Source organism: Fragaria vesca, linkage group LG6, assembly GCF_000184155.1.
Source record: "Fragaria vesca subsp. vesca linkage group LG6, FraVesHawaii_1.0, whole genome shotgun sequence".
NCBI classification, from domain to species: domain Eukaryota; kingdom Viridiplantae; phylum Streptophyta; class Magnoliopsida; order Rosales; family Rosaceae; genus Fragaria; species Fragaria vesca.
Window position 1 is genome coordinate 20,351,370 of NC_020496.1, and position 22,305 is coordinate 20,373,674.

Below are 22,305 nucleotides of genomic sequence, written 5' to 3' on the forward strand. Positions count from 1 at the left end.
AGGGTTAAGTTCATGTTCTAGGACCCGAATGAAAAAAAGGGGTTTGGCATGGAGTACATTGTGCACCAATGGTTCTTGTTGATTATGATTGAGTCGGGGAATTAGTACCAAATGAGCATTTTTCCTTTTTTGTTTTCATTAATACTTAAAGAAAGCTATATAGAATGTTCCACCTCTAGGGCGCGACAATATATCCGTTACTCTAATACGTAGTTTCATCTTTTTCTTGGTTGTTAAGCTTCTTCAGAAAACCACCTACAAACTCAGACTAAAAGATTATAAAGGCAAGGTCTCGGTACGCAAAAACCAAAACAGAGGGAAATTGTATCCTCAAAGCTTATCCATTACAACCTCTTTCTTCTTTTGGGTTATGAGAGTAATGCTAGAACCATATGAGGTTTCATAAAAAAGCAAAGCATTTTATTTACAAGTAGACCAAAATAGTTTACTGTTAAATGAAACAAACTCTAATCTATAGTACTTTTGTCAAATTCACAAAGCATCACGAATCATTAATATATCATTATGATTTCAACACATAAATTCATAATCAACTGTCATAACCTGTTTATTCATACATCAACAATACACAGTAGCTATGTCAAAACGCCTTTAAATGTTGAAGAAAGAAAAACTTGCCATGTCAAACGAGTTTTCAAGCAGATATTGATTTCAAAATCAGGATTTCACACACCAAATTTCCTTGAAGACATGCACTCCACACTTCCACTTCTCCCATCTACATTTTCTTCTGCTGAAAAATTCTCATAAAAAAAAAAACAGACCTTTGCTGGCCAGCCTGGCTTGAAAAAACTTGGTCCAAAAGCTAATTTTGTTTTCGTTCGAGAGTGAAAAAGAAAACCAAAACAAAACAAAAGCAGAAAACTTTAATGGCTTTTATCACTACTCCTCAATCCTCATAACCTCCTCACTCTCTCTCTCTCTCTCTCTCCTCCCCCACGAACCCGCCATTTGATGGCTCTATGAAGCTTCTGCACCACCGCTTCTGGGTTTTCCACTTCTTCACAGATCAGCCATGGCCGGCCCTAACCTCATAACCTCTCTCCTCCTCCTCCTCTCCCTCATCTCAGTGGCCTTCACCGCCACAGACCCAAATGACCTGGCCATTCTCAACCAGTTCCGAAAAAACATGGAGAATTCCGACCTCCTCAACTGGCCTGAAACCGGCGACGACCCCTGTGGCCCTCCAAAGTGGGACCACGTCTTCTGCTCCGGCGACAGGGTCTCCCAGATTCAGGTCCAAAACCTAGGCCTGAAGGGTCCTCTCCCCCAAAACCTCAACCAGCTCTCTGAGCTCTTCAACATCGGCCTCCAACGCAACCAGTTCTCCGGTCCCTTGCCCACCCTCAAAGGCTTGTCCAAACTCAAGTACGCTTTTCTTGATTACAACAACTTCACTTCAATCCCCGGCGACTTCTTCGTCGGCCTTGACGCCCTGGAGGTTCTGGCATTGGACGGCCTTGAGTTGAATGCCTCTACTGGCTGGACATTGCCGATAGATTTATCCAATTCGGTGCAGCTGCAGAATCTGACGTGTCTGAGCTGCAATTTGGTGGGGCCCTTGCCCGAGTTTCTCGGGAATTTGACTTCCCTGACGGTGCTGGAGCTTTCCGGGAATGGATTGAGTGGGGAGATTCCGGCGAGTTTTAAGGGGCTGAACTTGCAGAGCTTGAGGTTGAACAACCCGAAAGGCGCCGGGTTGAGCGGCGGTATTGATGTGATCGCTACAATGGTGCAGCTCAACTCGGCGTGGCTTCATGGGAATCAGTTCACAGGTAGTATTCCGGAGAGTATTGGTGATTTGGTTTCTTTGAAGGATCTTAATTTGAATGGGAATAAACTTAGTGGTGTGATTCCTGATGGTTTGGCTAATTTGGAACTTGATACATTGAATTTGAATAATAACCATTTTATGGGTCCTATACCAACGTTTAAAGCAAAGAATGTGAGTTATGAGTCTAATGCATTTTGCCAAGACACTCCGGGGGTGCCTTGTGCGCCGGAGGTCATGGCGCTTATTGAGTTTCTTGGGGGGTTGGATTACCCTACAACGCTTGCTGATGATTGGTCTGGTAATGATCCTTGCAAAGGGTCATGGTTGGGAGTGAGTTGTAGCAACAATGGGAAGGTGTCTGTTATAAATCTACCCAACTTTAAGCTCAATGGTACATTGAGTCCTTCAGTTGCCAAGTTAGATTCTCTTACTCAGATTAAGCTTCAGGGTAACAATTTGAAGGGTCCAATTCCTGCAAACTGGACTAGCTTGAAAGCCCTGACGGTGCTGGATCTAACTGGGAATGATATTACCCCTCCATTGCCGAAATTTGTCAACACGGTTAAAGTGGTCATTGATGGGAATCCTTTGTTTCATGGTAATCCATCTGAGCAAGGCCCGGCACCAGAGAGTAATTCTACATCAACCAACCCATCTTCCCCGACAAACACAAGTTCTAATGGGGATTCAAAAGGATCAAAAGGGCCCAACATAGTTTCAATTGTTGCTCCTGTCACAAGTGTTGCTGTTGTTGCTTTGCTTGTAATTCCTTTGTCCATCTACTATTGTAAGAAGAGAAGAACTGGCTTCCAGGCTCCAAGTTCCCTTGTAGTTCACCCAAGAGATCCATCTGATTCAGATAATACAGTTAAGATTGTTGTTGCCAGTAATACCAATGGAAGCACTTCTACCCTGACCAGGAGTGGTTCTGCAAGCAGAAACAGCAGTGGGATAGGCGAGTCTCATGTCATTGAAGCTGGAAATCTTGTCATATCAGTTCAAGTTCTTCGGAATGTGACAAAGAATTTTGCCCCCGAAAATGAGCTTGGTCGTGGTGGTTTTGGAGTTGTATATAAGGGAGAGTTGGATGATGGGACAAAAATAGCAGTGAAAAGAATGGAGGCAGGTGTGATCAGCAACAAAGCCTTGGATGAATTCCAGTCTGAAATTGCAGTTCTTTCAAAGGTCCGACACCGTCATCTGGTATCGCTGTTGGGTTATTCTGTTGCAGGAAATGAGAGAATGCTTGTGTATGAATATATGCCTCAAGGGGCTCTAAGCAGGCATCTTTTTCATTGGAAAACCTTTAAACTAGAACCTCTCTCTTGGACGAGGAGGCTAAACATTGCCTTGGACGTCGCTAGGGGGCTCGAGTATCTTCATAATTTGGCACAGCAAAGCTTCATACACAGAGACCTCAAGTCATCAAACATCTTACTTGGTGATGATTTTAAAGCAAAAATATCTGATTTTGGATTGGTGAAACTGGCTCCGAATGGTGAAAGATCTGTTGTGACCAAGCTTGCTGGAACTTTTGGTTACTTAGCACCAGAGTATGCTGGTAAGCCTTAAGAATTTTCGTTTTAGCAACTTAGTATTAAAATTTCATGCACATAGTATATAAGGTCACCACAGCATTTAGTTAAGTTGCATTTTTCTAGAAATAAAAAGAATAGTAAAATACTCTATTTAGTAGCTAGAGGGGTTTGAACCATCAACTTCTTGCATAGGGATTGTGTGAGCTATCAACCAAGTTGTGTTTGATCTTTGTATAGGCGATACAATAGTATGCAACATGAATTAATGGGAAATTATGACACCAATATAAAAAAATATAGCAATATTAAGATACTTTTCTATGTACACATTCTTGATTTCTGTTGTTTTCCTTTGGAGATATCGTATATTCCCACTAATGCTAGTTTCTCACCTGTGATTCAGTGACGGGAAAAATTACAACCAAAGTAGATGTGTTCAGTTTCGGGGTTGTGTTAATGGAGCTGTTAACTGGAATGATGGCGCTGGATGATGATAGGCCTGAAGAAAAGCAGTACTTGGCTGCATGGTTCTGGCACATCAAATCAAATAAGGAGAAACTGTTGGCAGCCATTGACCCAACCCTTGACATAAAAGACATGAAAGAAGAAACATTTGAGAGCATCGCCACAATTGCGGAACTAGCTGGTCACTGCACTGCAAGAGAACCCAGCCAAAGACCAGATATGGGGCATGCTGTGAATGTATTGTCCCCGCTTGTTGAAAAATGGAAACCATTTAATGATGAGGATGATGAATATTCTGGCATAGACTACAGCCTCCCGCTTAACCAGATGGTGAAAGGTTGGCAGGAAGCAGAAGGAAAGGACTCTGGTTACATAGACCTAGAAGATAGCAAGGGCAGTATACCAGCACGGCCAACTGGGTTTGCGGACTCTTTTACTTCAGCTGATGGTCGGTAAAGGAGGTACCCTGTTGCTTTCCTTCTCAGAGGTTGATTTCCTACTTTTGGTAGGTGTAGATAGCATGTGTGTTCTTTCTGTCTGGGAATTAAATGTCCATATGTTTTCTGGTGTTAGTGTGTGGTGGTTGACTTGCAGATTTCAGTAGAGATCTCAAGTTTAAGCCATGAAATTTATGCTTTATGTTCTACTAGTGATGTAGATAGAGAGGAATTATGAATGAGAACTTGTTCCCACTTATTTCTTAATTTGTGCGTTTTAGTTCCATATATCTGAATTTCATCAGAATCTTTTTATTTTCTCTGCTTCTACCCACATGCCCAGAATTAGGGAATTATCAAGTCTAGAATGGAAACACTTTTAGGCTTGATGAATTTATTTGTTCACTATACCAGAAGCTTCAACCTTATTACAACAATTCTCAAGTCATGGTTACCCTTTCACCTCAGACTTTTTTCCATTTTTTTTTTTTGCAACCTTTCATTTTAGATCGAGGGATACACCCACTTGTGGCTATTCGTACTGAAAGTTACATTTTATTTGGACTTGTGTTGGCATAGGTTAACCCCTGGCATTTTAAGTTTTATATGGGTATCTGCACAGGTGGAACCCAGATTATTTATGATATTGAATCAAGATGTGGGTACTACCCTCAACTGAATTGAGGGTCTGTAATCAGATAAAACATACATATAGAAGTAACCATAGCTTAAACAAAATTAATCTTTTGAGTTTGGTCTATAGAGTAATAGACACTCAACAGCTACTTTGATTAATGATAATAACACAAACAAATTAAACACCACACCAACTGAGGTCACAGTCTTCAATTTTGTTTATATCTGAACCTACCAACACTGTTGAACCCCATATATCTAACACATTAGTTGGCTACTACATCTTTTCTTTTTCTTCTTTGGGTGTGAGTTGAGGATTGTTGACGACTTGGTATTATAGAGAAGATTATAAATCTAGAATCCTAGTCTCAGCATCGGACAGGTATGCTGGTTACTTGAAATATTGGGATGCAATCCCGGCAGCTTCACTTTCTTTGTTTTGTTGTGGATGTGTGACTTTCCATTACATATTTACATGTATGTCACTCGTTACTGTGTGATCAAATAGCTTCTTCCCAGGAACAACCTCATCCATCTTAGTTCTAACTCTTTCTACCTTGCATAGACAGAACAGAAGGACCCCCTCAAGGGCTCAAGCTGTTCTTCATGTTTGTGGGCTCCTGTGTGCGAGTCGATTTAGATTTCTCATATGGTAGGTGGGGGTGTTATGAGGCAAGGGTACACTCACACCAGCATATGCAATTATGCTGCATTCTTTGTGTTTTGATCAAATCAGATTTGAAACCTTGGGGTCAATCAGTCCCTAACATTTGAGGAAGATGACATGTGTGAGGGGTCCTTCAACGTGCAGGCCACTGAGCCAAAGAGTGGTGAGCATTATTAGTGCTTGTGATCAATCAAGGCAGGTGTGAAGGTGTTATGTGATATGACAGTGATGTTGCTGCATAGTGATGACTCATGACAGTTTCCTTTGCTCACAGATGGGCAAGTCACAAGTGTGTCTTGTTCTGTTTTGGTCTTATTCTAAAGCTGGAAACGGCCTTTATGGCAATCAGATCATTGCCTATTGATGCTAAATAATTTGAGAAGCTAGCAGCATTAAACATGAACCTGTGTATATCACTATTAAGAGATGTGTAGAAGATGTCAATTTGCATTTGTAATTGGTTCTTTCTGAGGTGCTGTTTGATTGGTGAGATGGATAGGAATCGAAAGTGATACTTGGAATGAGACCGAAGGGAATTGATGAATGAGGATGGCATCAGTGCTTTTGTGGGGAATGAAATTATCGGAATCCCTATCTGGACCTATCTCAATTTTAAGAACGCATGATTGTTCTCTTCGAATAGCATCCGGTTATCATTTTTTTTCCTGGTAAATAAACGAGTGTATTAAACCAAAAAAGAGAGGGCAAAACCAGTCAAAGAAACTACGAAACAAAAACAAGCTAAACCAAAGGAAAGCAAAAAAGGGACTCGAAAATGAAGCAAAGAAAGAACAAAGGCCAAGTAGGGACTAATCGTGATGATAATATTCTTAAGAACTATATAGGGACTAATTTTACATGTTGATTTCTAATGCCAAAATACAACAGAATCATAAGTCACAATTACAAACCTACTAGTGTTCAAAATATGATCAAATACATGAATTTTCCAAAATCTATGGTTATTCTGCCTATAAGTCAAAGCTAGTTAAAACACCAAAACATGCTACCTCCTCTGGCAGAACTCATGCCCACCTAAAAATGTAACCTGAATAAAATGAAAACACTTTGTTAGCATAAAACAAAAACACAAAACTATGTACAACAAACTTGCAACAAACTAACAAGAGTAAAAGGAAAAAGAAAAGAGAGGAAGCGGAGCCATTCAGTTAACAAGAAATGTTCAAAAAAGTATGATTTCTGACCAGTTATTGTATATCTTTCTTATCATATTCTGTTTCCAACAATTACATAGTTTCTTTTTTTCGGACATGTCAAAAGTTCAAAAATTGTGATACTTGATAACACTTGACATCTTTACCCGCCCATCTGGATAGGCACAGATCATAACGGGCAACACTAACAATCTACCACAATTCAGATATTAGTTGAAACTGTATCAGCCTATCAGGAACCCAGAAAGAGAGATAAGAGTGGAGTCTCAGATTCAGACCAATAGTAGTATTCAAAGAGAAACCTCAACTTTCAGTAAAAGTCTAAACTGATTGATTTTATGATCAATCTTTACATTCCCATATAGCACTATAGCAGAGTAACATTCAAAATTCAGGTGGAAGCACTTTAAATGACGAATTATCATCTGGCTTTCCAATCCGCTATGTATGATGATGGAAAGTTTACCTGTCAGTTGTAGAGATCACCTTTCCTCTGTAAAACAACCTACATGGTAAGTCTCGGTAAGATTTAAACCGGAGGATATATTTGATGTGGAGAACTGCCGGTAAGGACGATTAACTGGAGGCAACAATAAAGCTGATTGTCGGTCCATAGATAGCAGTCGTTCACACTTACTGTGCACAATAGAAAGACATTAGTAACTCCAAAACCACTAAAAAAAATTCAAACTAAAGGAGATGGTTATACCTGCAAACTTTTGTAAATAGAGTTTGATAGCTGCAGATCCAGAGCTATAAAATACATATAGAAAGTTAGACATAATTGTGTAGATTCTTCCCCCAGGCAAATTAGTTAATTCAGTGGAGTTAACATGCACATGATAGAGACTAACCAAAAGGGAATATAGAGCTGTTTCCGCTTGAACTCCAAGAAAATACTGCAAGGCCAAACCAGCATGTTCCTGCAAAAATAATTGATGAGTATTCAAACCGAGGCTAAGTTGCATATGAAAAATCTTCAAACGGAAAGTAAAGCTTATACCGTGATATGTTTGAACACATGATAAACTGAAAAACCTCTTGCATGAATGTAACTGCCTCCCTGTTCAAGAATGAAATGAGGAACATGAACATCAGGGCAATGCAAATTATCTTTGAGATTAAAGGGGGGAAAAACTAGAATAAAGAAGGGAATATCCATATGAAGTGTGGAGCAACAAAGTTGCACGTTATCTGAAATCTAGTGAAAATCTAAGGGCTTGTTAAGGGTTTAGAGTAGAACAATACACTATCTAATGTAGCAACAAATTGGGCCTGTATTAGGGCTGACCAAGCAGCAAATTGTGCTCAGTATGTTGTAGTAATTTATGTAATTAGCGGTAGCAAGGTTGCTCAATTAAATCAGGATTCATTAGCTGACTTCTTACACTTTCCTTTTGGACTATATCCCATAACAGCTACATAGTATAAAAGAAGAATAATACAACACATCAAGCTAATGTCTCTACTTTCAAAAATATGTCAGATGATAGCAGGAGATCCGAACTTTGAATACCTGCAATTGCAAAGTCTCCCAAATAAGTTGAATTTATATAATGAACTAAATGATGAAGAGACTAATGTAGGACAACGCAAGCATGGGGCTGAGTATGGTTACAGAAGAACCTAGAACAATGGAAATTCTAAGAAATAACGCTTTCGGAAACTAACAATGTTTTTAGCTACTGTAATCTACTAAACCTCATGGAAATAGATAATATAGGGATTTTCCTTTAAAGAAGAAGCCATATTTCAAGGCTTCAAAAACTCCTTGGGCAGACATAAGAGAGATGAGGTCCTCAAAGAACTTAAAGACTAGTATGTACCCTCCAATTCAAACAGACTCTTCACAGCTAAAATTTAATATTATCATAGACTAACTGTTCTTTTATCTGTTTATTCAGTTTACTGGCTTGGTCTCTTAAATAGATACTTCTCAGTGGACCAAAATGGACTTAATTGTAGAGCTAGGCCAATGGGCTTCGTCTCAGGCATCCAGGAGAGTACTGCAAAACATCACTTTTCACAGTAATCGATTCTCCAATTGATACTTAAGATTCAACGTCGACAGACTTTGACATGCCTATTTATCAATAACCAAACGCCATCCAGCAAGGAGTCGACTGTGATTTAGAGTGATCAGCTCAAAAATAACAATACAGCAATTCCATTGTCTATAACCTTGGAACACAATGGATATATTACATTGAAGACGCACTTAACAATTGTTGCACCTGTGTCAATCATGCTCTTTGGATTCCTTCTGCATAGTGAGAAAACAAGGAAAACCAGACAATGTTGCCCCTCATTGTTACCTCTTGTTCCTTTTTTCTTGTTCAGAGACGGTAGTTGCTACCTGATTTTGCCTCAGATACTGTAGGTGTAGTGTTCCCTTTTTTGGAACTCTTTTATTTCATGCCTAGACAGTTGTTGTTAACATATGTCCCTTCTCCAGCCCTGTTTTTTCTATGCAAACCAGCAAGTACTTTTTCCAAGGAGCTACTTGTTGTAAACACCTGACCAATGGTCTTCTTATTGCTCTCGCAAACAATGAATGGAGTAGAAGATTGCGACAACGAAGCAGGAGAGGATATAACAAGATGTCAAATGCTCAACAACGCTAATTTTCATCTGTTTGAATCTGTATTTCCTCACAAGAGAAAGCCATATTTCAGAGGCTTTAGAGAGCATCTCCTTAGACAGACTCACAAAATGACTCGTAACACAAGAGGCCCTTGGTTAACTTAAAGACATTATACTTACCCTGAGACTCAACTAGAATCTGCAACTAATGGGCTGTAGTCGTGGGTCTTCAAAGCAGATATTTCTTTTATAAACCAGCTGTAGATAGTGCATGAGAGACTCACATGTTTCTATTCTATCAAGTGGTAGCTATTAGAGACCCACATGTAAGGTTGGTTGGAGTATAAAATAAATGTTGGCTGACATCTAATAGATTAAACTTTTGAAAATAAGGATAAACCAATAAAAATTATTACTTTAACAAGAAGCAGAATTTATGAGTTTTGTCTTATTTTGATCCTGACAGTCACTATCAATTCTAGACTTTCGTTAGTTAACCCCCCCTTTTCTGAAAGGGATTGTAGTAATTCCGGTTTTATACTATTTGTACTGGATATGAAGATGTTAAGACCTATGGTTAGAACCTACACGCGTATGCATGTCAAGTCATGCTCATATACATAGGATCTGGAACACTACTTAAGCACAAGACAACAACTGAAACAGATCAAACAATATGAAAAGTGAATCCTATGATCAAGGAATAATATGCATGCAGGTAGCATAAATTACCTCTTCTGGAGAAAAGAAAGCTACTGCATCTGGGTCAATAGAACCAGCAGGATGCAATGATACTACAGCTCTGAAGACAGAAGGAAACAACAACTCGATGACAGCAACCTTATCTGTGGCAACATCAACCAATGAAGTTGATCGTAACTTGCTTGAACTATGAAAATTATGGTCCTTTACTGTCTCCAGTGGACTCTCATTTGCTGGCAGTGAAGAGGCTCTTTTTAACCAATCCAACCGTTCATAGGTGAAAATTTTCAAGTTAGGCACCTTCTTTTCCAAGCTCATTAAAATCTCCGACAGTGTTTTGCAATCTAGTAGTTCTTCTTGATTGTGTGTAGACGATGATGGCGAAACACACGGTTTCTTTGAAAGTGGTTCATCGCTCTGACCGTCCAATCCATCATCCAGGTGAGGAAAAAATCTTCTTTTCTGATCAGAGAAGGCCTTGAGCGCTAACCTAAACATTCGCATCATTCAGTAAATGCCTTCTTAGTCCAATACTTCGATCCAATCAAAACAAAAAACAAAAACCGAATGAAGATACTAGTCAGTTGGTATCTACGAATCAATAAACCAGATGGCATATTATCATCGATAGCTTAATGCCAAGTAAAACACTCTACTTACTAAAACCTCATTTTCTTCGGAAGGCTGAAAAATCATCAAAACCAATAACTATTTTCTCTTTTCAAGGACCAAGGGAGAAGATGAATTCTAAACTCACTAAAACAACACTTTTTCGGAACGAAAATTCATCATAATCTATAACAATTTCCTCTTCTCAGGAACTAGCTGTAAGACTATAAATCCGAACTGCTTTTGTATTTGACAATGTGCACAAGGAAGAAATTGAATTTTATCAGAAATGAGACGAACCTGGTCCTGTCCACCGCAGAAGCACCGGCCTGGCCAGCCAGCTGGCGTTTCCAAGCATAAGCGACGACGGCGCCGTCGGGACAAACCAAGGGCATGTGCAATCCCCACGAATTACTTCGCGACCGGAGAGCATCGTTCAACACTCCAGACTCTTCCAGCTGCCTTCCTACCAAATATTCAACCCTCACATTTTCAAACCCTAGCTCATCGGAACCCTAAGAGAGAGAAAAAGAAAAAGAGGTAAGGTACCTATGGAGCGGAGGTCCTGGAGGTGCTGGCGCATGGAGGCGTCTTCGTTGAGGAACAAGTGGAGCGGCTTCGTGCTCTGGTGAGGCTGCGCCGCCACGAACATCGCTTCCAGAAGGCGGTCGGCGCCGAGCCTGATGTCGGCGATGAGGCGGCCGGCTTGGCCGAGGCGGTCCATCGCCAAAGCCACCTGCTTCGGCGGTGCCTCCGCCGATGTGGACCCTACCGAAGGTGGCGGCGGAGTAGTCGTCGTCTGCGGCGGTGGCTGTTGTTGCATCGTCTGAACCGAGAGAGAGGTCGATCAAATCAAAGTCGCACTCTTTTGATTTGTCCATATAGAAAAACCATGGGCGACCCGGATGACCCGACCCGTATGCGAAACCCGGTGCCGCTTAAGTATATGTACGCTAATACCTTTTAACAACAGCCGTCAGATGTTATGGACGGTGCCGATTTAAATAATCCGTAAACCTAAATTAAATTCATAACTGGAGCAAGAAGAGCTTCTTCTTCTTCTTCTCTCTTTTACGGTGGTTCTTCTCCACAGCAAAAGCAGAGCTTCACTTCCAGGTTTGAACTTTATACTGTTTGATTTTTTCCTTTCTGCTTCGCTATCCCATACTGATATGGGTTTGGCTATCTTCTCCTTCTTTTAAGTTGGGTTTTTTTTAAAATAAAAAATAATTTTTTTAATGAGTTTCTTTGAAATTCAAGCTGTCTATTGTGTCTACTTTTTCTGGGAATTTGTGTTGTTTTTTGAGGGATTGGATTGGTTTATTTGATTATTTTTTGTATGGTGTTAATTTGATTCTGGGAGTTCTGGGTAGTAAATATTTTTTTTAGCATAGACGTTTTTGGCTACTTTTTATTGGTTTTTTTGTTGTGTGAGCTGTAGAGAAAAAATGGCACGCTCTAAGAATCCGTCAAAGAAGCAGCAGAAGCGCGGCGGCATCGACTTCAAAGTAATGAACACTGTTTGTTGATCCAAGTTTATAATGCACTGAAAGAACATTAGAATCCTATGTTATTATGTGTTTTGTTTTATTTTTTTTGCAGAAAATAAAGCGAAAGATTGGCAGAAAATTGCCACCAGCACAGAATGCTACAAATACTGAAATTAAATCAAAAGGTAATTACATATCCGTCTTTGGATTACATATAGAGCCATTGTTCGTTGAACTTAATCCAGAGGGAGTAAGGCTGAAATTTTGGCCGTTGTCTTGTCTACTTGAAAGTTTGATAGATATATATATCCATGTTGCTCCTAAATCTTTACTTCAAATTCTTGTATTGGACTAGTATCTGGGATACGTATTAAATATGGGTGATTATGATCAGCAATTGTTCTCCCCGAGCAGAGTGTGGCATCAGAGAAGGCAGGATTAGCAGTAAACAAGAAAGGCTTGACATTGAAAGAACTTCTTCAACAGACATCTCATTACAATTCAAAAGTCCGTAAAGGTATTTTTTTATTAGTTAAAGATTTCATTTGATGTAAAACATTAACGGTACATTGTAAAATATGCTCCTTCATTCGAAAAGTGCAAGAAGTAGACTTCGACAGTTGCTTGATAACTGTCACTTGGAATCAACAAGGGAATATCTACTTAATAAAGTAAGGTTAAGAAACCAACAGTGTTAATGTACAGCATGAGTTTCAATTGAGTTTTTTCTTCTCGGCATACTAAGAAAAAGGACTAATTGATGCATATCATTAACACTGGTATATGTCTAATTCTGGTAGTTAAGGTTTTCTCTACTTTTGGGAGTCATTCTCTTTGCAGTCTTTGGATATTGATCATAGATATGAATCTATGACTGCAACCTCTTTCTTGGATCATTAAGGCATCTAGATTGGTGATCATATTATTATGCACATTCATTTGGTATTTAGTGTGTTGAATTTCAACAAGTTACTTTCGTTCCAATACTTATGTCTTGAGGAAGTATGTCTGCCACATGTTTCTTCTAGTGTATCTACTTGAGATCCTAACATTCTAATCTTTCTGTAGATGCATTGTTGGGTATCAAGGATTTATTCCTTAAGCATCCAGAAGAGCTGAGGTTGCATAAGTACACCGTTATTGAAAAACTGCGTGAACGCATTGGTGATGATGATAGACTTGTTCGAGAAACGCTGTATCAACTTTTCAAGTTGGTGATTTTCCCTGGTTTTAAGGAGGTACTTTTATGGTTTTCTAGTTTCGCATAAAATGTATAAATGTGAACAAATGGTGCTTATATTTCATTGTTCCCAACTGCGAAACTTTGGATGATTTGTTATGCTATTTTCTCTTAACCGTGTCAAAATATATCTTAATCAACTCTTGATAAAGTTTTATCCAATTATTGCCATGTATGACATGTGGTTAGAATTCTACCTTAAAGATATATATATTTTTTTATATGAGGCTTATTTTTTATTTTCTTATCGTTATGATTCTTCATACTGTAAACAACAACTTAGTAGCTCAAAACATATGCAGCTCCTTTCGTAGCACATATGGATGTCTTTTCATTTGTCATCATCACTTGATCGTTAGATTTGTGAGTATTAACTTTTTGTGGTCGTTGAATTTAGTGTGACACTTTTTGTTTCTTTTTTTCTTGTTCAGGATAATCAAGAGCTTTTTGTTTCCTTGATGATGGCCTATATATTTAACTCAATGACAAATTTAGCAATTGATGTTCGACTGATGGCTTTCAAATTTTTGGAGCTTGTTATCCAGTATTATCCACCTTCCTTTTTCTTGTATGCTGAAAAGGTATGTATGATTCTGCTGTGAAATGTTTAGCGTAATGCTTTTATTAGATATTCGCTGGATGTGTCATTTGGAAAAAAAAGCAATTTGATAATTACTGCTCGTGTTTTGGTTATTGACTGTAAAATGTTAAATGTGTTGTCGCTCTCATGCTTATATATTGTTCTCATAGGATGAAAATTTGGTATATTCTTACCTGTGATAATGATTTTGTTTAGATCATCATGTATTGAAATAGCACAGTAAGCACACCATCTCCTGCTTTATTAACAGAAATAAATAGTGCAACTTTTGTGGTTCAATACTATATGTAAGGTGTTGCAGAATGAAGCCTTATTGTAAAGATATTCAGTTTTTTCAAGGTCTGGTGTTATGACGTCCGTTTCTAATTCCTGGTCATTTCTCCTTAGGTTTCATGTGCTCTTGTTTGCTCCATGAGATTAGGTCACTGGATTTTGATTATAGACGTAGGTAATTAGGTCTTCATTGAAGGTAGAATTGGTGTCACATATTGAAATAATAATATTTGGCATTCCTCGATTCTTTCTTCACATGATTTATTTATTTCCTCTATGTTTCTTTCTTTATTTTCCCTGTGTTTTTAGTCACTACAGTCTACATGCTTTAACTCTTATTCTGGCTGCTATTCGATCTAAAGTTCGAGATTAACTGAAATAACTATTTGTCACAACTCTCTTGTGCGATGACTATTGAAACTTTTTGTCTTTTTGCTTGCTTATTGACAGATTCTTCAAAACTTTGAGGATATTTTGCGAAAGAACCAGTTCTTTTTAGAGGACAAGAGCAAGCTGAAGACTGCTCTTTCTGGGTTGGAGCGATGCTTGTTACTGCTTCCATGTAACAAGAAAGAAGTTGGCTCATGTAAACAGGTACTTTTTAGCTCTCCAATTCTGAATGCTACTTGTCTTTGGTCAATAAATAATACACGTGATGTTTTTTGTGTTTGTAAGTTGTGTGTTTCATGTACCGTTTGTTGTCTTGTATGTTGGCATATCTTCATTCCATGTTATTTCTGAAATTACTGCTGCTATGCTTTGTTGTTACTTGTTACTTGTTAGTAGTATTGCTGATTTGCTATCCTCACCATCGTTGATAGTCATCCTACAAAATTTTCTCCAATGAATTCTATATCTATTGATACTTTACTTTGTGTTATGTCTGCCTGTTATGAGAAGTGGGGAAGCTTTATGCTTGTAACAATGATTGCACCAATTGCTCCCTTGTATTTAGGGTTTAGGTGAAGGAGTGTTGGCTGAGATGTTAAACATGGGATAGATTAAATTGGACCTGAGGCCCTTCCAATATAACTTGTTTAAAAATTATTAATTTGACTGTCATGACATTTAAATATACGTGCACCTGGATCATGCCCATAAATTGTACGAGTCTTAATGTGTTACTTTTGAATGCATTTAAAAATGGTTTAACGAGATAGAAACTTTTTTTTTGTAAAGGTAGTACTTAATTGACCAGAAAAATAGGTTAATGCCTTATCTAAAATTGAAGGACTGGTAGGTACGCATCCAATTTTTCAGGGAAATCATTATCTAGTCATATTTTTAAAAGGTGTTGATCTTGTTCAAGACATGATGCCATAATAAATGAGATTTTTAAAACAATAAATCAAAATTGTTTAAACATGTCAAAAACAAATTCGTATGACATATGTGGAAATACAAAGACACAGGTGAGAGTTCTGAAATTGTCTTTTATACTCACTATGTGTATGTCATGCTTTATAAATGCTGTTTTCATATCAGAGTTCTAAAGCTGGATGAATAATTTGCATTGGGAAAGGGTCTTTGAATTGTGCTTACAATTGTTTCCTTTGTTATGCAAATGGCTTTCTAGTAAAGTAATACCTGACTATTTACTTTGTAGAGTGATGCTGTAGAAGGGATGCTGCATGGTTTTGAGCCTCATGTGCCTGCAGAATCTGCTGGTATGTCAAACTCTTGTGCCTTGTATATCTATAGTGTTATTGATAATGTTGTGCCGATGATATCTTTCTCTAGTATATAAATCAATACACATGCCAAATCTTTCACATAAGAGTGCTTTATTTCTATGATCTTATTAGTCTCACAGTATGCAACTCTGATTTCCTTAGTTTCTGATGCCTTGCATTGGGTACTGTTCTCACAAGGTGAATAGCACAGTTCACTGTGACATTAATATCTATCAGCTTGTTGTTTAGTCCTTACATATTTTTAGTAAGTTCAATTTGTGGGACAAGGCAATCAACAATCCACTTCCCTTTTATTTCATATGTGTTCTGTTTACCTTCTATTGTCCTATCATCCTCTCTCTTTCTTTTTGTAGGGTTTTCTATCATCATCCCAAAACTAAAAGACTTGGTGCCAGTTCTAGTCAATTGTTTCCAAGATTTTATTCCTGCAGTACAGACTGGTTCTCATCTTGATGTGCAATCATATGATTGTATGTTGTCGATACTTCACAGTATAAAGCATGCAGTCCAATTCTTTGTTTATATGACTGATGAGGGTATGTCGGAATCACGACCTTCTCATGGGGAGCTTGATGTGGCTATGTTGGGTGGGACTATCTCCATAATGTTGATGAAGAAGTTACTTGTTCTGTTTCCCCTGAACATGAGAAATCAACTTTCTGAGAAGGTAAACAATAAGTAATTTTTAAAACTCATCGTTTAACCCGCTGCTAAGAGTCTCTTGGTTTGTTGTGTCACTTTCTTTTGAATCTGTTGTATGACAAAGTGTTGACGATCTTGTTTTTAATGGTGTGAAAATCTATAATATCCTCATTATATTCTGTGCTCAGCTATAAAGATTTTCCTAATTGTTATTTCTGCTATCTAATTCAAAATGGGTATGTTGAGATATATTTAACTATAGAGCTGTATTTTATCATCCTCATTAACATCCGCCTTTAAAAAATTAATACTGGTGGCATGGCACATTCTCTGTTTGACATATGTACATTTAAATTCATCTGAGTTATTTGTTGTACCTCTTGCAATTTCTGTTTCTATGTTTGATTCCTGTTACTATTCAGTTCATGTTGAGGTTTTAGTCGAAGGTTGTAGCATGTTTTCAGAAGTCTTGTATTATGCTGTGGGAGTATTATATTTGCCCAGCACTTTGGCAGCTCTCCTTTTCTTGAAACCTAGTTATAGGAAGAATGTTACAGGATTTTTGCTTTAACATTCTTCTCTCTAGCGCATTTCCCTTCTCGTGAGGAATCTCTGTTTCTCTTTACTAGATATTTATCGATTGTTCTTTCTCTTTTGTGATTTAAATCAATTTTTTTTTTTTCTATCTCTTATTGGCAGGATGATGTTAAATATTTTGTCCTGGACAGTGTGATGACAGAAATATTTCTGCACTTAGGCAAATGGATCTGCCCTCCTGGTATTCTGTTGGAGAAATTTTTAGAATTTCTAGAGAATGCTCTGCTTGGAAAGGTTTGATCTTGCTCTGTAATATTTGATATTAATCATAAAGTTCCATGCTCTTGGGAAGTTAGGTCCTTTCATTATACAGATACTGATTATGTGTAATAATCAGGTAGTATTCTTGTTGCACTGATCCTTGTCTAATTTTCCTAACAAAAAGAACGTAATAGTGTTTGATATAGTAATGCGATTGGTAGATGGTTATTTTCAAGATCCAAGTTCAAAGTAAATTATTGTTGTACAATTTCGCTTCAATAGTTTGATTTAAAAAAGATGCCTAGAGTATAATTAGTTTATCTGGTAGACAGCAAGGTAAAACGAGTTCTCTCGCTGCACTGATTTGTTATTAAGTTATTCTATTGGTATAACTCTAAATGGCTCCTTTTAAATAATTGCGAATTTTTTTGCAGATCTGTAGTGACAGACGCTCTGGTAAAGCAATCCAGGAGAAGCATTTAATTTCGCTTCTTCCTTTTGTTCCGAAACTTGTCTCGCAAGTGCCAAATGACTGGAAGTCTCGTCTTCTTCAGGTGTCCTGTCTTCTCATTAGGCTATATGTCAAATGGATTCTTTTCTTCACAATTTTGTTTACTTCGATTGTGTTTTGATCTTAGATTTTGGTCTCACACAATTAGGGTTTCCTAAGTCGTAAACTTGTTACAATGATGAAAAGTTTGAAATGGTTTTAACGAATCGTCCTTGGTTGCAGGCTTTTACTAACGCATTCAAGGACTGCAATCCTGTGTCGTCTTTAAAATTGGCTTGTCTTTCCACAATGGAGGAGATGGTTGTTCCTGTAAGCTTTCTATACCATTTCCTTGAATTTCTTCAAGCTTGTTCTTAGTATATCAGATAGAATTTTAATGCACCAAAAAAAATAAAATTTGAGTTGTATTCTCTTCTCTGCATCTCATTTCTCCTTTGAAATCAATTTTGATATTTCTTTTTCTTACAAACCATAGAGACAAGGCTTGCTGTACCTGGATCCCAGGGATCCCGAGATATTAAACTTTCAGATTGCCTGGATAAGAGAGCTTCCCATGTTGCTAATCCTGCTGGGTGATAAAAACACGTCCCATTCCCAGGTGATTATTTAACCTTGTGAAAGAATAGCATTTAAGCGGTTTGAAACTAGAAATCGAATTTTGACAATGTTAACTGCTTTATCTTATTATCCCATTTTGTTTGCATCATATATCTGTATGTCTTGACCTGATCCCAGTATCACCTTTATTATGCATCCCGGCCAAAAAAGTCCTGCTCTGAAATAAATGCTTTTGCAGGTTGTGTTACACCTTTTACTTCGCCTGGGACAGCGTGCTTTCATGAACTATTCATTTGCTTTGGAATATGACAACATGCAATTCTCACTGCAAGGATTTTTCTGCATATATCAAGATGATGGTAAAGAAACCATTCAATTGACACACACAGAACTTGCTTTTAATGATTAATTATCCATTTGCTTACAATTAGCCTCTTATGGTACTCTTTTTGTTCTTGTAGGAAATATAATATATGGTCCCTTTGTAAAGCTGCCCAGAGAATCTCAGGAGCTCTCTCTTTGTTGCCTTCGTTATATCTCTAATTTGGATTTGCATACGTTGAGGTCAATAGCTTATTGTTGCCTATGTAAGTTTTTCATTTTCCTCGGTTTTATTTATTTGAAGTTCGGTATTCTCATGCGGTAGAGCTATCCTTACAGCAAGAAGCAGGAAAAACCCTCTCCGCTTTAATATATGAGTTTGAAAGATAACTTTCTTTTTGAAAATCTAATGCAAAAGTAACACACCATATTTGAAAATCTTTCTTCATCAATTTGGTGGATCTTTCATGGCAGATTGAGTATAATTTCCTTCCTTTCAATTGGAAACAGTGATGTGTCTTTCAAGTCTTGATGCTATTGTTAGTTTATCATGTATGATATTTGGTGAAAGTATAGTATGTAAAATACGGTCACGCATTGAAGTGTAATTGTCTTGTATGCTAAAACTATGGAGGAATTGTAGCTGTTCTCTTTTATGCTTTCCGGGAATATATCAACACTGTTGAACTACAGAGGCACTTGCAATATTGGAGTACTTTTTTGTAATCATTCTTTCTCACCTATCCATCACAGGTCCAGAACTGGAACAGTTTGTAGTGATTCGAGTCATAGAGATCCTGCATTCAGCTTATAAATCTGGGCATATTCAAATTGCGGATCACATTAGTTTCTTCATCACTTTGCTGTCTCGATTCAGAGTTCTCCCAGGTACCTCTAATAGAGGTTCTTCTTTCTCCTATTTCTGTTATGCATATGATCAGCACACACCAGTCTATTTTTACAGCTTTCATCTCTCACTATTTTCAATTATCTATTAGCAATATGCTTATTTGGCAATATACCAGGTAAATTGTATATGTAAGACAATGATAACCATTTAGAGTACTGCTTCAGAACAAGTATGTCATGCATGTGTTGCTCTAAGATTTGGAGAGGGAATTTTGAACTTGTGTATGGTTTTGAATTGTGATTTTTTGGTTGTGAAAATAACTGATGCCTTAATGTTTGAACTCTGATTTTTTGTTGTTAAAATAACTGATGCCTTAATTTTATTTACCCTATCATTTATTATATGCCAGATGAATGGAAAAACTAGTTGGTTCTAAACCTGTACTGGCTTTATCTTTGCAGAAAATGTTAATGTTGTTAAAGAGAAAGATGTGAATATCTCAAATCAGGGGACTTTTAAATCAATCACCAGCATTGTTTGCTCATGCCTGTCACAGATGGGTGATAGTTCTCTTGTTTTTAAACTACTAGAAAAGATGGTACTAGATCAACTGGTGAGTTGGTTAAATTTTTTATCAATATCCTTGGTTTATTATTTCTCATTGTTGACTCTGGTTGACAGTTTGTTCAAAGATATGCTTTTCTTGTTGATCTGGTTTGTATTTATGCTTCAGTCGCAAACCCTTCCTCTGGACAATGTCTGTGCTATGCTTAGGATGCTTATTGCACTGGACTCTGAAGAGACAATAATTTCTGAACAAGCTTTTGTAAGCTTAGTCGAAATCCTTCCGCGATATCTTATTGACATTGTGCATGTAAGTTTTCTTTTTTTTATTAAATGTACACTCCCTGCCCATAAAAGAAACAAAATTTGTTCATTTGTATTAAAACTTGGTTTGCGTCACTTAAATGGTTGCAAATATTATTGATTCTCTTATTATTTGCTGTCTCATCAAACGCTCCATCTGCATCACACTTCCATGAAAGCAAGCATGCACATAGATGACTCATTACTTAGAAAAAGAATATGTTAATGGTATCTTTCTTTTCTCTCCTTTGTTCAAGTTTCTTGCAGATTCAAGCTAGGGTAAATAGTTGAATTTAGTTTCATTATCATATAATTTATTTCTTTATTGTGATAAGAAACAAGACGCTCTTGATAAAATGAAATTGTACAACTCAGAACCAGATGTCCACCAGTGGGAGAAAAATTGTCCTAACTACCCAGAAAACAGAATCAAGGATTTATGTTGTAGGTTCTAAAAAGATATCAAGACAAACCATATATAAACCACAGCAATCTCATCTGAAAAGACAGCAGGAACTGAACTCTCACTAAACTAGGACAACAGTGAAACCCAAAGACTAGCGCTGAAGGAAACTTAAGATGACATGCATAACTGTTATTAAATTGTTGTCGATTTGGTGATATATATTTTTATTGCACCATGTGGTGCCGACTTATTTCTTTATGTTTTTGTATGTGACATGCTACATGTTGTGCCAGCATGCATACTTCTACTCTCTATATAACATTAGGTCCTTTGCCTTGTTGTGGTCATAATTCTTTCAATTTTTACCTTCTGATGCAGTGCATTGCTGATGATGATGAGAAGGCCTCTGGTTCCAGTTTTTTTAGTGCATATTTTTATTATCTTGTTCCTTGCTTTTTCTTATTTGTTAAAAGTCACAAACTTCTGGGTATCGTGTTGAAGATGTTGGGGTCATGGATAAACGAAAGTTTGTCAATTTTACCTTGTGATCATACCCACTATGAAACAGACATTTCAAGCAGGGTAGAAGTGATCGTGTCGGTTCTTCTGTTGTTGCATAACGATGAAAAAATTGGGCGAATCATGTCTTCGTTCAAGGCAGAGATTGACTATATTTTGCAAAGCATCATCTCTATACAGGTATTGAGTTTCCACCCTTGACATAACCTACATGCTTGAATAATCTTATTTAAATGTGATGTGCTCAAATTTATGTACATGTTGGACACAGAGATGATGGGACCCAATTCCAAATTGTTGTCTTGATATCTTAAATATCTGTTTGTGCAGTCCTCGGAGGAAATCAGCATGACCATCCAAGAAAAGCACCAAGTGAAATGCGCACATGATAGACTAAAGAACGTCACTAGTGCACAATCAGTCTAGAAGGATGTCCCTCTAACCCTAAGTACCTACCTGTGAGTCTTCTATTTCATAACTGCCCTCAATTTTCACATGCTTGTTGAAAGTCATTTTGTTTAATTAATTCATTTTGGGATCCAATGATTAGGAAATTGGAAGAGAACAGCTGGTAAATATCCTCCTGGGTGTAGTTGGAGAGTGGTTTTGGTTTTTCCAATCTGCGTCAATGATTCAGCTTAGCTAAGTTGAAGGTACGGAATGGGTGCATGTCACCATGATGCATTTGTCTTTCACACAACTGGGAGAACAGCATACACCTAGCATATTTTGGGGGTCCCAGGCTAAACTAGAGTTTCAAATCTCGGTACAGTTATGGTGGGTGTCAAATTTTGTAGTAGGAATAGCTTGAATCAGACTAATACCTCTCCAAAATCTCCCCCTTGGAGCTTTTGAACATTTTGTATCAGTTTTGTTTTAATTTAGCTCTAATTTGATTCCAAAGGTAACAAAATAAATTTATCAGAAA

The 22,305-nt window shown here is 37.6% G+C and overlaps 3 protein-coding genes across 3 annotated transcripts; 2 read left to right on the plus strand and 1 right to left on the minus strand.

Annotated features, from left to right (window-relative positions):
- Positions 1 to 916: 916 nt before the first annotated feature.
- Positions 917 to 4,512, plus strand: LOC101298144 (probable receptor protein kinase TMK1-like). Its single transcript, XM_004303335.1, has 2 exons — positions 917 to 3,356; positions 3,737 to 4,512. Exons 1-2 carry the CDS (start codon positions 1,037 to 1,039, stop codon positions 4,252 to 4,254), a joined length of 2,838 nt encoding a protein of 945 aa, XP_004303383.1. The 5' UTR covers positions 917 to 1,036; the 3' UTR covers positions 4,255 to 4,512.
- A 1,847-nt stretch (positions 4,513 to 6,359) lies between these two features.
- LOC101303055 (mediator of RNA polymerase II transcription subunit 27-like) lies at positions 6,360 to 11,430 on the minus strand. The gene is made up of 8 exons (XM_004305537.1): positions 11,157 to 11,430; positions 10,908 to 11,073; positions 10,029 to 10,488; positions 7,717 to 7,776; positions 7,568 to 7,636; positions 7,423 to 7,466; positions 7,180 to 7,349; positions 6,360 to 6,586 (listed from the first exon to the last, which is right to left on the minus strand). Exons 1-7 carry the CDS (start codon positions 11,428 to 11,430, stop codon positions 7,196 to 7,198), a joined length of 1,227 nt encoding a protein of 408 aa, XP_004305585.1. The 3' UTR covers positions 6,360 to 6,586; positions 7,180 to 7,195.
- Positions 11,431 to 12,055: 625 nt separating this feature from the next.
- On the plus strand, positions 12,056 to 22,305 carry LOC101296122. The gene is made up of 20 exons (XM_004303328.1): positions 12,056 to 12,115; positions 12,210 to 12,282; positions 12,492 to 12,614; positions 13,166 to 13,335; positions 13,769 to 13,918; positions 14,662 to 14,805; positions 15,818 to 15,878; positions 16,259 to 16,572; positions 17,247 to 17,378; positions 17,780 to 17,899; positions 18,079 to 18,165; positions 18,332 to 18,454; positions 18,653 to 18,773; positions 18,876 to 19,001; positions 19,489 to 19,623; positions 20,047 to 20,198; positions 20,319 to 20,459; positions 21,237 to 21,557; positions 21,708 to 21,835; positions 21,928 to 22,305. The coding sequence occupies exons 1-19, from the start codon at positions 12,056 to 12,058 to the stop codon at positions 21,801 to 21,803; spliced, it is 2,649 nt and encodes an 882-aa protein (XP_004303376.1). The 3' UTR covers positions 21,804 to 21,835; positions 21,928 to 22,305.